Source organism: Mustela nivalis, assembly GCF_964662115.1.
Source record: "Mustela nivalis genome assembly, chromosome: 9".
NCBI lineage: Eukaryota > Metazoa > Chordata > Mammalia > Carnivora > Mustelidae > Mustela > Mustela nivalis.
In genome coordinates this window covers 69,737,885-69,753,725 of record NC_139028.1, presented here as the reverse complement: position 1 = coordinate 69,753,725, position 15,841 = coordinate 69,737,885, and the positions used below count along the sequence as shown (strand labels likewise).

The 15,841-nt window shown below is 46.2% G+C and overlaps 1 protein-coding gene across 30 annotated transcripts in view; it reads right to left on the bottom strand.

Annotated features, from left to right (window-relative positions):
• PPFIBP2 (PPFIA binding protein 2) overlaps window positions 1–15,841 on the bottom strand; it is a 149,124-nt gene that overhangs the window by 47,870 nt on the left and 85,413 nt on the right. For all 30 annotated transcript variants that reach the window (XM_082682950.1, XM_082682960.1, XM_082682976.1 and 27 more), the window contains one exon: window positions 5,934–6,065. In XM_082682950.1, coding sequence (XP_082539076.1) covers window positions 5,934–6,065 — 132 coding nt within the window. The remainder of the gene's footprint in view (window positions 1–5,933; window positions 6,066–15,841) is intronic.

The following is a 15,841-nucleotide window of genomic DNA, read 5'->3' as shown; positions in this document are numbered from 1 at the left end:
TCCCTGATACCTCAAATTTCATTTACAGCAGGCAGTTTGGGGACAGTTGCCCGGAGTTCTTTCTGGCCGAGGCGCTGGGAGAATGGAGCCCACTCTCTCTCTCTCTGATCTCCCGGAGAATGGAGAACGTAACTTTAACAAAAAGCCTCTCCCCTATCCTCAGCACTGTCCTTTGTTTGGGGCTTGCCTTTGCTGGCGCTGCTCATGCAGGTGCACTCTGTTCGGTCCTTTCCAGCTTTTATATGAGCCCATTTGAATACTAGGGTCTCTCAGGGCGCCTCTAAGCTTCTCCTTTCATCAGTATCATTTGGGAGATTACAGTCAGAAATCACATTATTTTTAAGTTCAATATTCCTGAGTCATCTGCTGTAGTATTTCTGAACTTTCAAAAGTCTGATTTTCCAAAGCCTGCAGGGCACTTGTGGCTATGCCCAGCCTTCCCTCCCTGTCACGGACCCACAGCACGATGGCCACTCTCTCTCTCAGGGCACCCACTTTGCCCTCATACCCTAGTGTCTCCTTTGCTGTGACATTACAGCCAGGGTGGCAGTTTTCTAGTGTCTTTCTCTGCACACATCCCCTGGGTTGAAACAAGTAAGGGGTTGGGGCACCAAACACCAACCTCTCCAGTACTTAAGTGTTCAGCTGGAGGAGATCTCTGGTTGTGCACACTGCTGTCCGCCTTTATGTGTCTGGGGATCTATGTCAGGGTGCACCCATCTTCCTCTTCGGCTCAGAGAGACTATGAGGTGCACCCCAACACTTCTAGGACACTGCCCTCACTCTACCGACCCATGCCTTACTTTCCAGGGCGTCCATCCTCAGGCTCAGTGTTTCAACTGATGTTTCGAATCCTCTCTCTTTAGGGCTGGGCTACTTCCCCTCTTAACAAGTCTGTTTCTCCCCCATAGGGCACACCCATTCTTGGGTCCTGTGTCACCAACCAAGTCCAGGTGACATTTCTGAGGTTCTAATTGCCACTGTGTGTCATACCCTCAGTTGGCTTTATTACTCCTGCTTTGCTAACCATCAAAGTTCTTCTTTACGGCTTTTTTCTATGTGAAGCCACTGGACACCTCCCATAATCGTGGTCTTCCCTAGCCCTTTCCCACCTGTTAAGCTCGCTCCCAATTTTACGTAGTTCTTCTTTCTCTGGCTTCATGCTCAATTTAATACTGGCCTGGCATTTACACATTACTGATGGGAATATAACCTCTATGCTCCACAGGACAACATGGAAATATCTGCCATGTAGATATTATCTGTACATGTAGCCTTCGACCCAGTGACTGCACCTCAGTATCCTCACACACATGCAAGCTCGTTCACAGAGGCGTTCTCTGTGACGTTCTCTGTAGTAACGAACACTGGGCAACCACTTCCGTGTCCATCAAAAGAGGGCAGGCCAAACAAATTCGGGTACAGTCAGATAATGAAATAATATGCAGATATAAATATAAATACATTTTTAGAAAAACATACTTGGTATGAAATAAACTCCCAGAATGCCATATTAGAAGGTCTAGGGGAACCTGGGTGGCTCCGTCAGTTAAACCTCTGCCTTCAGCTCAAGTCATGATCTCAGGGTCCTGGTGATGAAGTCCCAGAACCTAAGTCAGGTTCGGTGGGGTAAGGAGGTTCGGAGCCGACGACTAAAGAAAGAATTCTATTTGCTTATTGTTCATGGCAGTCAGGGCTGCCTGAGGGATGCTACACATATGGAGGGGAAAGGGTGAAGAGGGGGTGCAAGGCGCCAGCTTTTGCTTTGTCCTCAGCCAGCCTCCTGCTCCCTCATCACTGGGATGGAGCCCCACATGGGGCTCCCTGCTCAGCAGGGAGCCTGCTTCTCCCTCTCCCTCTGCCTGCTGCTCCCCCCTGCTTCTGCTCTCTGTCAAATAAATAAATAAAATCTTAAAAAAAAATAAATAAATTAGAAGGTCTAGAGTAGTGGGCATGTGTATAAGAACAAGGGAGAGAATGTGTGCGCACATATGTATCTCCACATAAAATCTGCACATTTGCTCATCTGTGCAGCACTCTGGGAGAAGACAAACCAATACAAACAAACTGATCACTGTGGTTCCTGACGGTGGGCTTGGGGGGCATGGAAGGGGACTTTCTGCTGCATATACCTTTTTGAACACTTAATTTTTGAATTGCTGGAATGTCTATTTCCCATGTTAATAAAAATCCCTAAATCAAAATAAATAAAAACCCTGCAACTCTCCTGCTCATGCCAGCTCGTCCCAGAGCAAATACCACCTTCTTAGCCCCTGCTCTGTGCTCCAAGTCCATCCCTCTGGTTGTCCCAGCTCAGAAATCAGAATCCCTCCCTTCCGAGGTGCTAACCACAGGAAGAAAGAAGGACGACACCACCACCCATGCTGTAAGATATTCTGTCTTCTGCCAGAAATCCTAAAGACTCTTTCTGGTTCTCTTCATATTTGTGTATAGACCTCATCAACTGGGCTGACTTGGCTTTCCAGGACCTGCTGGATCCCTGCTCAGTTCTTTATCGGGTGCTCTGGTATAGCACATAGCCCTCTTGGATCCCACAGAGGGATCTAGCTGCATGCCCCCCTGCATCTCCAGGGCTTGGGGGAAACCAGACTTCCTGCTCCAAGGAAGATGCCTCCTGAAGGACTTGCCTGTGATACAGTGTGCCACCCAGAGGGTTCCTTTTGCCTCTGGCTCTTCTATGTTCCATCCTCCCAATTCTGTTATTTACTTTCCAGGGTAGCCATTCCTCGGCAGTCCCGCTTCTCAGGAGTAAACCTAACTGATTCAAGGCTTGGTCTCCTGAAATGACCCAGAAACACTGCAGAAGGCTCACGAGTGGTGAGTAAAGGTAAACAGAAAACCTGGTTTTCACCCACATCTCACTGACAGACTCCTAAGCAAGGCTGGCTGCTCTCAATCTGACAAGAAACCTGCACCTCCAAAGTCCTCAGGTTTTTAGAATCACTTCCATCTAGTATTACTTCCAGACCTTTCTAGAGGCAGCGGGATACAGGCTTCAGGAGGAACCAGAGCCAGACAGAAAGAAGCAGCCTGCAGTGCTCTGGTTCACAGCATCCTTTTTCAATTTTCACTGAAACATAAAATGGAATCTGAGGATAAAGCCTGAACTATATGGAGGAAGTTTCAGATCCTGCTGCCCCAGAAAACAAACAAAACAAAGAGAAAGGTCCTGCCTTTCCAAACCACAAGCCATGAGACCTTGGGCTAAGTATATTCACTGGGAAAAAAACCAGCAGCAGTGCAGGCTGGGAAGCAGCATTGTCCCTATTCATGTAAATACAGCTTCTGGAGGCTTTAGCTAAATGCCCCCTTCTAACACGTCCACGTGCATGACAAGGGGCAACTATACCCCCCACCACCCCGGGGTTTTAAGCCTCTGGGGCTCCTGGGAATGCAAATGCAAATCGTGGCAGAGCCTCTGAGCATACCAGGAAGGATTATGTTCAATTCTAAGAAGGAGAAGTACGTTTCAAGTCATGTGGTTGTTCATGGAATATCACAGGTTGGAACAGCCTAAAAAAATTCCTCCACGTAGAAACCTAATGTTTGTACTAGCAACTGGGAAGGGCTGTTATCTGGCAGGACTGAGGCCAGAGGCTCAGGGTCTATGTTGTCTCAGGCATGAATAGCCCAGTGGAACACAAAAACAAAGAATTCGGATTGAAACATAATCCCTCGGAAAAGAAAAAAATAAAGCAAACAGCAAAATGACTGCTTGCTTTAGCTGTCCTTGGCCCAGAAGCAGGAGCTCTCCTTCCACCCTGTCTTCCCCAGAAAGGAACTCAGCTGTCCCAGGTTGGTACTAACTCTGCCTTCTCTCCGAGATGGACTCACACCCACCCACATGCTCCCTACAGTTCAGAAGCAGGCATGTGACCCAAACTGGCCCGGTGAGAGGTAATCTGGGGGCTTTTGCTGGACCTCTAAGAAAGAGACTCTCTCTCTGCACAGGTTGCTTGGCTGGCAGGACCTAGAGCTGCTGAGGGCCATCCTGAGACCTCCTGAGAATAAGGCTACAGCAAAACCAAACCATACACTACAGCTGATTTTTAATGGCACCCAGAGGTCACTTGGATTTAGTGGTATGGGACTTTAGACCCTAGACATGTCAAGTTGTGTGACCTAATAACCCCCAGCTTTACCTATTCTTTTAAATTTAAGTGGTTTTGAGTTATCTCTAACACTTTAAGACTTCTCAGAGTTTACTGAATTCTGTTGCCAGAGCCTCAATATATGTTCACATGTAATCACACAACTTGAAACATTGGTTAAAAAGCAACAACAACAACAACAATAACAATAACAATAACAAAACAACAACAAAAACCAAAACCCTCTAAACCTGGAGAAAATTCAGTTTCCCTCTTTCCTTTTCTTGCATTTAAGAAGCAAAGTCTATTCAACTAACACTTCACCCAGATAAGCTTTCAATCTGTGTGACTTTGTAGTTTTTCAATATACCTCAATCTACACTGCCATCTGCAGCATGCTTAATGACAATTGGTAAGTAATAGATAAAAGCTCTATGTTACTGTGTCCAGCACTATGCTAAGGACTACACACACAAGGTCTTGCTCCCTCCTCAGAATCAGCCAGGAAATCCCAAGCATTACTCTCTCTATTGCACAGAGGAAAAGCAGAGGTTACATGACTTGCCTAAGATCTCAAAGCTACAGTTGGAAGATCTGATTGGAGGGCCTGTACTCTTAAGCACTAGAAGACACTGTCTTCAGTGTAATGGAGAGTTTTTCCTTTGGCAACACTATGTACCAATGAGCAACTTCTCAAAAGCAAAGCATAGAGTTGCCCACATATTACAAGTGTCTTCTATCACCAGTGTTTCCCCAGTAAACACAGCAATAGGGCAGGTTTCAGTGCACACAATGGTGGTACTTAATAGAAAGGAACAAGATCAATTTTTAGATTTTGGAGATTTCCTAAATGTGTGTGTGTGTGCGCGCGTGCGCGCGCGCAAGTGCAAATGTGCATGTGCATGAAGATAAACTAAATACCTATATCATGCCAGATACTATGACAGGGACTTAACTTTTGTGATTTGATTTGGACTTCCCACAGTTACCCATTGTACAGGTAAAGAAATTGAAGTTCAGAGAAATTAAGCAGCTAGCTTGGGGAATGAAATTCAAAGACTTACTAAGCAGGTAGGTCGGTAATTGAACCAAGGTGTTTCTAAACCTAAAGCCTGTCTTCTTTCCACATCTTACATTGCCAGGTACAAACACAGGAACTTAGAGGTAGAGGTACATGGAAGGTGGTTATCTAAGGTTAAAACAGGATATTCTCTCTCAACAGAAGCAGCTCTGAGCCTAGAATTTATCTAAGACATTCATCCCCAAAAGGAGTCTGGCATGCTCTGGCCAATGGCATTATGGAGCCTGAAACAAAAACGGGAACAATGCAGGAAAACATTGCATGGGCTCATTCCTATGACCTATTAGGAGAAAAGAAGCACATAATCTAAGGGTTCCACCTGGGTCTGTGAAATATGCTCCTCTGATATGGGATTAGTGGCCTACTGGGCAGCAGACTTCATCCCAGTACATGGTCATTACCTTGGCTCTCACAGAGGACATCTTGGGTCCCTTCACATCTCATCTGATCCTTCCCCACCTACTGCTTTCCCTTCCATCCTTGTCAGCAGCTTGAGGGAGGATAAAGCCTTAGAGCCAAAACTGGGTGGTTTGGGCACTGCTGAAATTTGCAGCCACAGCAAAACCTGATAACTTGGTATTAACAGATCATTGCGTCTCTTGTGCATAGACACTTCTGGTTGCCAGGCTTGGGGTTGACCAGATGGCCTGAGTCCACATTAGACCAGCTTCCCCTGCTCTGAGTTTAGAACAGTACGTATCCCACCCTCTGCCCCCCAGAATTTGGTATATCACACTCACCTCTGCTTTTCTCTGCTTCTCCTCCTGCTCTCTCTGCTCCTTCTCCATGCCAACCAGCTTGAGCTTCAGCTCAGAAACTTCAGTCATCAGATCGAGCTTCTGGGTCTCAAGAGATGTGCGGCTTAGCAGCTCCTGCAAGCAAACCCAGATCTCAAAATCACAGCCTCCCTGGCAACAAGGCAACTGCAGCTCCATCCAGAGCGCAGAAGGCAATCTCTAAGTTATATGTTGGACAACAGAGTTGAGACTGCTACATGGGAGCCACAGGTCTAGGAGGGATGGACCTGGGCTGCTCCTGGGTCATTCAGGGAGAGCAGAGCACAGCCCCTGCCACTACCCATTGTGCTCTGAGAAACGATGTGGACTATAGCACTAAAAAAAAAAAAAAAAAAAAGTTTGCCTCTAGAAACCATTATTTCCAAGTACAGAAAAAGGGACAGGTTTGCTAAAAAAAAAAAAAAAAAAAAAAAAAAAAAACCCTCATTTTCTCTATCTCTATTTTTACAGCAAACCAACAGGTCCTCTCAATCTAAACAAAACAAACAAACAAATGAAATCAAGCTTACATCAACAATATATTTTTCAAAATCAAGGATTCTAAATCATCTCCTGGGCTCAATGTTTAGCCCACATCCTGAACAAATTTCACTGTAAGAGTTCACTACAATGAGCCTAGGAGGGAGCTAGAGCATACAGCAGATACTTGATGAGTATTTAGTGAATGATTAGAATCTTATGTATGTGATATGGATTTTTCCTAGCCTATGTGGTATTGAGCTTTCTGAGCCACTAAGGGATTAAGTAGGAATCTTTCCTTTTTCTAAGGCCAGGCTACAGGAGGTTTTAAGACCTGCCGTCACCGGAACAGTAGTAGACAACAGCCTGCCATCGATACATACATGTAATAAGCATAAATAAGACAAAAAACAAAGGTGTTAGACAAAATGCCTGCTGGGAACTACTAGGGATTATGTAGGCCCTCAAAAACCATGAGCATTCCTAACGTCCGGGGCAACACTTCTCCACTGGCAAAAGGCAATGGTCCATAAGCCCCCAAATCTGGGTGCGTGGTAGATACTGGATACACAGTTCCCAGCTAAAAGATTACAATAGGGCAATTTGGAGACTAACCAGCCAAATGAGCAGCCAGAACAGACACACTATCCTGTCACAGGGTGAACATTTTAGGTTCTCTTGGGCAACCCAACCTTAGTACCAGAAGGGTGATCTACAGCTATGATTTCACATATCCTGAACTGTCCTCAGACCACAAACCAAATCAGGACAGAGATTTAACTGGGAATACAGGATTCCCTAGGCAAAGGCCCTCAGGGTCTCAGAAAGCCATGCTACAAACTATCTGGTAATCTGAGGGGAGGAGTATCAGGAAATTCAGCAAAATGAGCTCACTGAGCACAGGGCGGAAGAGGCCAGCTCTTTCTGTTTCAGCTCGACTTGAAGCCAGTGTACAGGGCAGAGGCAGCAACACTCAGTGCCTGAACTAAAGGGTACTGGTCACGAGGAGTCTTCCAGATAAATATGGGTAACGCTGGAGGGGGGAGGAGAGAAGACACACAGATTCAGTGAGTGCCTCCTCTGTGCCCAACCCCCTGGGTACTTTGCATACATGCTCTCAATAAACCTTCCTAGTGATGGGATAGTAAATATTATCCTAATTTAACAGATGAGCAACGAAGCTCAGACATTGGCCCGTCTTGGCCGAAGACACATACTGCTCAAAAACAGCAAGGAGAGTCCGTTTTCAAACCAAAGTCTGCTGGATTCCAAAACTCATTTCTGTCTAACGTATCACATTGTCTCCCAAACAAAGGAAGAAGTCCAAGAATTTTTAAGGGAAGTAACAATATACATGCTGAAAAAAGCCAATCAACAAATATTCACTCAGTCAAGGAAACTGCCACTCAAATTGTCAAGATTTTTAAAGATTTTTTGTTCATGAGTGAGCACAAGTGTGGTGAGCAATAGAGAGTAGACGCCTGATGAGCAAGAAGCCCCATGTGGGGCTTGAACCCAGGACCTTGGGATCATGACCTAAACTGAAGGCAGACACTTAATCGACTGAGCCACCCAGGCGCACCTCAAATTGCCAAGATTTGGTCGAGTGCACACTTTCTACCAGGGCCTCGTACTAAGACTACCTTAAGATGCGATCTCCCCGACACTACCTACTCACTCCTACCTCCCTCTTACTCCTCCCCCTTCCCCTCGGCCTCCACCATCTCATTCTGTGTTTCTCTCCCCATCCTTTCATATACCTGCTTTGTTCCAAAAATGATTTGAGACTGTTTGAAAAATGAACAATTTGAGTTAAAATGTAAAATCATAGAATTAAAGCAGGTAGGAAAAGAAGTTAAAGCTGGAGCCATCATTGGTAAAAAACAAAAAACAAAAAAAACCACCTACCCTAAAGTTCTGTGGACTCCTAGAGGTGGACCATATTGCCTGTATGAGCTTTTCAGCCACTGAGGCAAAGAGACAGACAAACAACTCTACAAATCAGGGTCCATGAGACAACTGCTTTGGAGCACCAACAACTGAGAAAATATTCTTCCATGAGACTTTAATCATTTACTCGACAAATATGTTTTTAAATATCTACTAGATGTCAAGGCCTAGTGATATGACCGTTAAAAACAAAGCCCACTGAGTGCTTGAGTATCGTAAGCTGCAGTCTGTCTACTAACTAGCATTCATGACACTGTGTTGGTGGGATTCAAAAAAAGCCTCAGAATAGATCTCTCTTGAAAACTAAGAATCTACTCTATTTCTGCTCTTGCCAGAATCCCTCTAGCTGTTTTAATTGGTCATACCAATGTTCCAGCTGATGAGGATAATAGCCTAACTGGTCGTCCTAAAGTTCCAGTAGTCCTTCCAGTTGGTCATGCCAGGGTTCCAATTCGTCACACTAACATTTCACGTGCACATTCCAGTTATTAGCGATTACGCTCAAGTCTATCTGCTAGCATATGCCTCTACCTTTCATTACCGTCACCCCTCATCCTGGTCAGTAAGTACTGCCCTACTTCCTGAATTCAAAACCAGCCTTGGACAAGCTCATCCCAGTCCAGATCCACCTCCCATCTCCAGGCTCACATGGCCTCCAGCCACTAGTACATGCTAAATACTCTATCATATGTGTCCTAAGAGGGTTTAACTACCCTACACTCTCAATTGTTCTTTCTCCCTCCAGCATAAACTGAATCCTGACTGGACATCCTACGCCCTAACCTCCCCAATCATCTCAAGCTCAGTCCACTCTGCTCTGACAAACCAACTTACTGGACAATTTTTCCCTGTTTCTAGACCACTACTGTCCTTACTGATCATCTACACCTGCCCTCCTCTTCTAAGGCAGCGCCATTTGGTTACAGCAATTTCTCCCAGACATCCAGAACCCAAGACAGTCTCCCATTTTCCTCAGGGCTTTTGTGTTTTTTGATCAACAGTTTCTCTACCTAGTTTGGGCACATTCCATTTCCTCTGTAACTTCAACATCCTTGTTTGTTTCTTGTGAGTCTTCCCATATCCACTCTGGCTTCAGCTTTCTTGACCGCAATGCCAATGGGCTTTGCTTCTGCTTTGCCTCAGTTTCTCACCGGGGTTATCACAACCTGGCCCTCACCTTTGTCTAGAACGCATTTGTTCTGCTTCTAAAATCTTCAGCTCTGAAATGGTCTCCTTTGGCCACAGACTACTGACCTTAAATTTCCCCAACTAGTAACTCGAATAATCTTTAATTTCTTCTGTGGGCACTATTTTATCAACTTCCTTAAATAATAATTGCCTCCTTATCCATTCCACAGCTTGAGGTCATTTCAAATGTATCACATTTGCATCAGAAAATTCCTCATCCAGCTCATCCCTGACCCCAGACCTGAAGTGCATTTGCTTTACCAGAGACCAGTCCATGCCAAACCTCAAAGTCTTCTGTCTATCTTTCTAGTCTCCATGGCCTGAAAACTGCTGCTAAATGACACTTAATGATGCCAGTTGGTTTCCATACAAAGTTATGCTATCTAATGATAGCTGATCTTCCAAGACCACCTGGCACCCTTGCATTTGTCTCTGGTTGGTTCGTCCAAATCTTTCCCATTCTCCTCCAGCCACAAATCCCACTGTTTCTCCCTCTTCTCAAATAACCTCTCCTGTTTAGTGAAAAGATATTTAAAAATAATCTGATCATTCGTTGAATTTATATCTTTTCTATTTCAAAGTTTCCCAGAAACACCTCTTGTTCAAATCTCTTAAATCCACGCTTAGAGCAAGCAAGTCCATGTTTCATGTTGAGTTCTTTCACTTTTAAGAACCACTCTGAAGCCCAGTAAGCTTCCAGGCTGCACATAAAAAGCATATTTTCAAGGACACAATGATTCTGGAGTTTGCCCTGGAGTTGCCCCATCTCACCCACCTTCCTGTTGCTGACTATCTCTTGTTCTCCAGACTTCATGCCATCTCCACACAGCTTGATGTCCAAGGCTTCCAAGTTACCTCCCTGGTCAGTCATTAGTGTTTGGCTGTGATCTCAGAGTCCTGGTCCGGTTTCTCCCTCTGAAGGATGCCTACTCACCTGGTCCTATGCTCTCCCTCACCTCTGTCCTGCCTGTGAGGAAGTTCCCACCCAGTCTGTGCTACACTAGGGTAGGACTATTAATCACCCACTCTGACAGGCATTTAATCTCTTTCACCATCAGCTCCCATTCCTCAGGCTATAAGCATGATCAAATTTCTGACATTCAAAAGAACTTTCCCTCTTGACCTTGCCTTCCCCTGAAGCAACCACCATCAACTCCCTTCTGCTCTCGCTAGCCAAATGCATGCTCTCTGTGCACTGTTGGTATGAATGTACTCTCTCTCCAAGCCCTCCCTCACCCCTTAACAGCCAAGTTCTAAAAGAAGAATCTACCCTTGCTGCCTCTTCTTCCTCACTTTCACGTCATTTCTCCACAAGATGCCTGCATTCCTGCAACCCAGATTTTGCTTTCAGAAGGTAGCGCACAGAAACAGATCTGGTTCTGGGGACCAATGTCCAAACTTTCAGATACAACCTGTACTTCTCAGCTTTCAACCGCTGATTCTTCACCCACTTAACAGTCTAAGATACTACTTTCCCTCTCATCCTTCCGGTTTTCCTGATCTTTTTCTCTTCCATCCTCCTTTGCTAGCTGCTTTTACTCAGTTTATGCCTTAAGAGAAAGGTTGTTGGATCCCCATCTCTCATCCTGAAGACTGGAGTTATCTCTGGATCCAACCTTTTTGTCTGGAGCACCAAGGCAAGGCTTGGTCCCTGCTCGGATCTACAGGGTGGATCTGGCTGGGAATCTCTTGGAATCATGTAGCTACCATAATGTTGGGGAGAGGTGAAATGTAGGGAAGGAGGGAGCTAGAGATAAGGGGGAGAGGTTTCATAAGCTGCATTAGCTTCCACTCTCCCAACTGTTTTAAGACAGTGCAAACGAAGAGGAGGAGGTGCTATGTGAGGCAGGTGGTGTTTGTTACTGTGAAGCATCACAGAACTAGGTCATGAAACTTTCAGAAAAAAAAAAAAAAAAAAAAAAAAAAACCCAATGAACAAAAGTATCACTCACCCCCCTCGCTTCACCACTACCAGTAACCTCCTCCAAAAGGGCAAATACATCTTTCCCAGAGATGGGAATAAAAGCTTACATCTCAGAGAGAAACGTCATTTCCTTTTTCCAAAGCTCAGTTCGAGACTGGAGCTGATAAAAAAGAAATGGCCTTTCAATTTATTCTCTCCTTAAAGGCCACATCTTGAAGCAATTACTTCCATCTTTAAGTGTGGAACTTGACCCAGGGAGTTACTGACCAATGACAGAGGACTGGAGCCAGACCAGCAATCTGAAACCAGAATGAAAGATTGGGCCATGGAAAGACATGAAAGAAAACATGTGTCCCTTTGCCCTTTGAAGTAAGAGGCCTAGGCAATGCCAAAAAGCTGCTTTTGTGAATAACACTGCTGAGAAGTGCCTGTAGTCAACCTGGGTTCGAGTCCAGACTCGGTCCCCACTAATGAAACCATCCCTCTGAACCTCAGTCCCCTTACCCTGTGAAAGGAGGGGAAAGCACTTACTTCATGCTGTGGTACAAAGACAAGACATCAAAGATAAACTGGAGGAAAGCAGTTATTTCTGCTTCAGAAATCTCCCAGGGGGGTGGGTGGGTGTAGGTTTAGGGAATAACTGGCAAATAACTGGCATTTTCTTCACTTGTGCCTCAAGTGTCCTATCTCCTAAGACAGATCTGTGCTCTCACAGGATCATGTACAGAGCTCTGTTTAATATTCCTTGTGAGACAGAAATACCTCCTTAAAGGTGCTCTTGGGAAATTAGGCAGGTGCTGATGACCCTTGGGAGTGTACTGGACCCATTATCCCACACTCAACTGGGTATCCTGGGTCCCCAATCCCCACACTCAATGTCTTAAAACTGGTGATTTGTGAGATAGCGTTTTTTTTTAAAGATTTGATTTATTTATTTGACAGAGCAAGAGATCACAAGCAGGCAGAGAGACAGGCAGAGAAGGGGGGGCGTGGAAGCAGGCTCCCTGCTGAGCAGAGAGCCCAACACGGGGCTCGATCCCAGGACCCCGGGATCATGACCTGAGCTGAAGGCAGAGGCTTCAACCCACTGAGCCACCCAGGAGCCCAAGATAACTCTGTTTTTAATGAAACTGAAATAGCCATACTCCACTTCTAAGAGATGAGCAATGTAGAGCCCATATTGTCATCCCTGTTCTCCATACATAAGAACCCAAGTTTGACGACTTTCCCAGATCAACGGCAAGAGGTGAGTCTATAGAAAGCCATGCCTGCTGACTCCAAATGCCAAAATCTATCTCTCCAAACCTCACCTAAATGGCAGCCCAGACAATGAGGTTGCCTAAAACCTGGGACTCCAGGTCGGGTGGTAGGACTGAAATTGAGGCTGGTGTCCTTTAACATTACCCCAAAGCTGGAGTGTGTCCTCACAAGGAGGTTTGCATCCTTTCTTCCTCCCCATGTGGCTCCCCTAGCCTGTTTCCTTTTTTTTTTTTTTTTTTTTTAAGATTTTATTTTATTTATTTGACAGAGAGAGATCACAAGTAGGCAGAGAGGCAGGCAGAGAGAGAGAGGAGGAAGCAGGCTCCCTGCTGAGCAGAGAGCCCGATGCGGGCCTCGATCCCAGGACCCTGAGATCATGACCTGAGCCGAAGGCAGCGGCTTAACCCACTGAGCCACCCAGGCGCCCGCCTGTTTCCTTTTTGACACTGATCCTCTTTTCTGCTCGACACTGACTACATCTGTAAATGGCTAGTCCCTAGAAAGCACTTCATTTCACTGCCAGCTCTGTGTAAAGTCTATTAACCACTACATTGCATCAACTTCTTCCTTAAGGTCATCATCCTCTGGAGAAAGATCAGAGGCTAAGGAGTGTGCTGGGCAGGACTCTAGAGGCCACTTTAGAAAAAGCCACCAGGGACCTCACTGCATCAGCAGGCCATGAAGAACCTGCCCTGTAACACAGATTTTGTTGCTAGTCTGAGCTAGCTATGACAAGGAGACTGCTGCTTCATGTCTGTGTTCCTGGGGTGCTAATTCTGGAAAGCCCAGAGTGCAGCCCTCAGAGACACTGCTAGGCAATGCCTTGATCTGCTTAGGTCAGCCCCTAGGCCCAGACTACCCAGACCTGGGAAAACAAATCCACTCTGTGGTCTCTCTAAGACCCATTTATAGATTTTTTGGAAAAGGACTCTTTCTAATGGAAAAGGTTCCCTGGGAAATCCATACCTGTTCAGTGAGTCTGAGACCATACCTGAGTAAGTGCTTCCAAGAGGCAGTCCCCAAAGATGCTCACAGCTGCACCCAGAATCTTGCAGAGGGCTGCAGACAAGGATTTGCCCTCAGATGGGTCCATCATCTAAGTGCTGCTCACATGGACCAGCCCTGGTTTGGTCTAACCCCAAGGTCTTCACGCTCCCTCCCTCTGGAGACCAGATGGATTAATACATAGAAAAAGACAGATGGGAACTGAGAGATCAGCACCCAGCAGGGGTGGGTGAAGCAGTGTGCGGCTCACAAGTTGGATGAGGTGCTAACTCTCTCCCATCTTGGGCTCCTGGAGGGAGGGGAACAAACAGCTGTGGGGAGATGTGGCTTGGTGGGGCTGCTGGAGCCTATGTGAGTAAGCACAGGGCTGGGGCTATGGTGGTTGGGTTTGGGTTCTGAAAGTCCCACAAGCACTCTAGCCAGTAGAGAGGGTGGAGTCTAGAGCAGTGGTTGCTGATTAGAAGTCTGTGGGCCCGGCTTGGCCTGTAGGTATGCGGGATGTGGTCTACATGTAGGGTTTTTTTTCCCCCATTTAAATTAGTTGCCAGTGTTTTTAAAATAGACTTATCTTTAAATCTGGATTTCCAGGGAAGCTTGGGTGGCTCAGTTGGTCAAGCCGCTGCCTTCAGTTCAAGTCATGATCCCAGGATGCTGGGAGCAATTGAGTCCTGCATCAGGCTCCTTGCTCATCGCGGAGTCTATTTCTCTCTCTGCCTCTGCCTGCCCCTCTATCTGCTTGTGCAAATGCGTGCGCGCGTGCTTGCTCGCGCTCTCTCTCTCTCTCTCTCTGACAAATAAATAAATAAATAAAATCTTAAAAAATCTTAAAAAATCTTAAAAAAAAAAAATCTGGATTCCCAGCCTTTTGTGAAAAATTAGAGTATCTAACAGCACTGGGCCTACGTGGGCAGTCAGCTCCAGGCAAGTAGCGGCTGCCTCCTGCAGACAAGGCCACTCCATGCACTGGAGAAGTGTGGCCAGGAACAGAGTCCCCAAGGGTGTCAGTGTCAACAGGCAGTTCAGAAGGCTCCACACTGACTGAGAAAGGACTTGTTCAGAGCCCTTTGGGCCATGGAGCAAGAGGCTGGGCTTGGCTCAGGGCAGGAACAGTCTCTGAGGGCTGGCAAAAAGAGGCAACTGTTTGCCTCCCTTCTCTGCCTCAGGGCTGGGAGTCCTCCTGTTCCTATCACCAGAAGCCAAGAGCCCTGCAGTCTAGGATCTGCCTACCCTCAGTTCCCAGGACACGTGTGTAATGGGGTCCCAGCCCATCCACGGCTCCACCTCAGCACTGTGGAGAGTTAGTTAGGTGCCTTTTCAAAGAGCACCAAGCATATTTCAGGAAAGGGTCAGCATGTGCAGCAGATTGTTCAACAGGGGATCTGGAGTGGAGAACTCAAACATCTCCAGCCCAGGTGCCACCAAGACCAGCAGACACATGAGTGGGAGCTGAGGCTCAAATGGGTCCTATGACCAGAACCCAGAATGTGCCAAAAGTGAGTGTTCCACACTCCCTTCATTTTATCCTTGAAAGATGGAAAGAACACAGGGAAAGTGATGAGCATAAAAATAACTTGGTTTAGGGGCGCCTGGGTGACTCAGTTGGTTAAGCATCTGCCTTCAGCTCAGGTCATGATCCTAGGGTCCTGGGATTGAGCCCCATATAGAGGCTCTCTACTCAGTGGGGAGTCTGCTTCTCCTTCTCCCTCTGCCCCTCCCCCCTGCTTGTGTATGCACATGCATGCTCTCTCTCTCTCAAGTAAATAAATAAAATTTAATAAATAATAATGACTTTGGTTAGTTCGGGAAGATCTTTAAACCGGAGAGGTAACAAATAAGACCTACTGCACTTCAAAATCTACCAGGCCACAACATCCAGCTCTGGCACACACAAACCCCATGCCTGGAACCTCACTCATAACACAAAAAAGACTTAGAATAAATAAGAAATCAAAGGTATCTGAACTTAAGACTTTTTCAAAAGTCTAAAATCCAGTCTGTGGGCTGATGCTTAGAAGGACAAGACAGCCTGCCCAGGTGGTGCTGGGACTAACATCAGGTCCCCTGG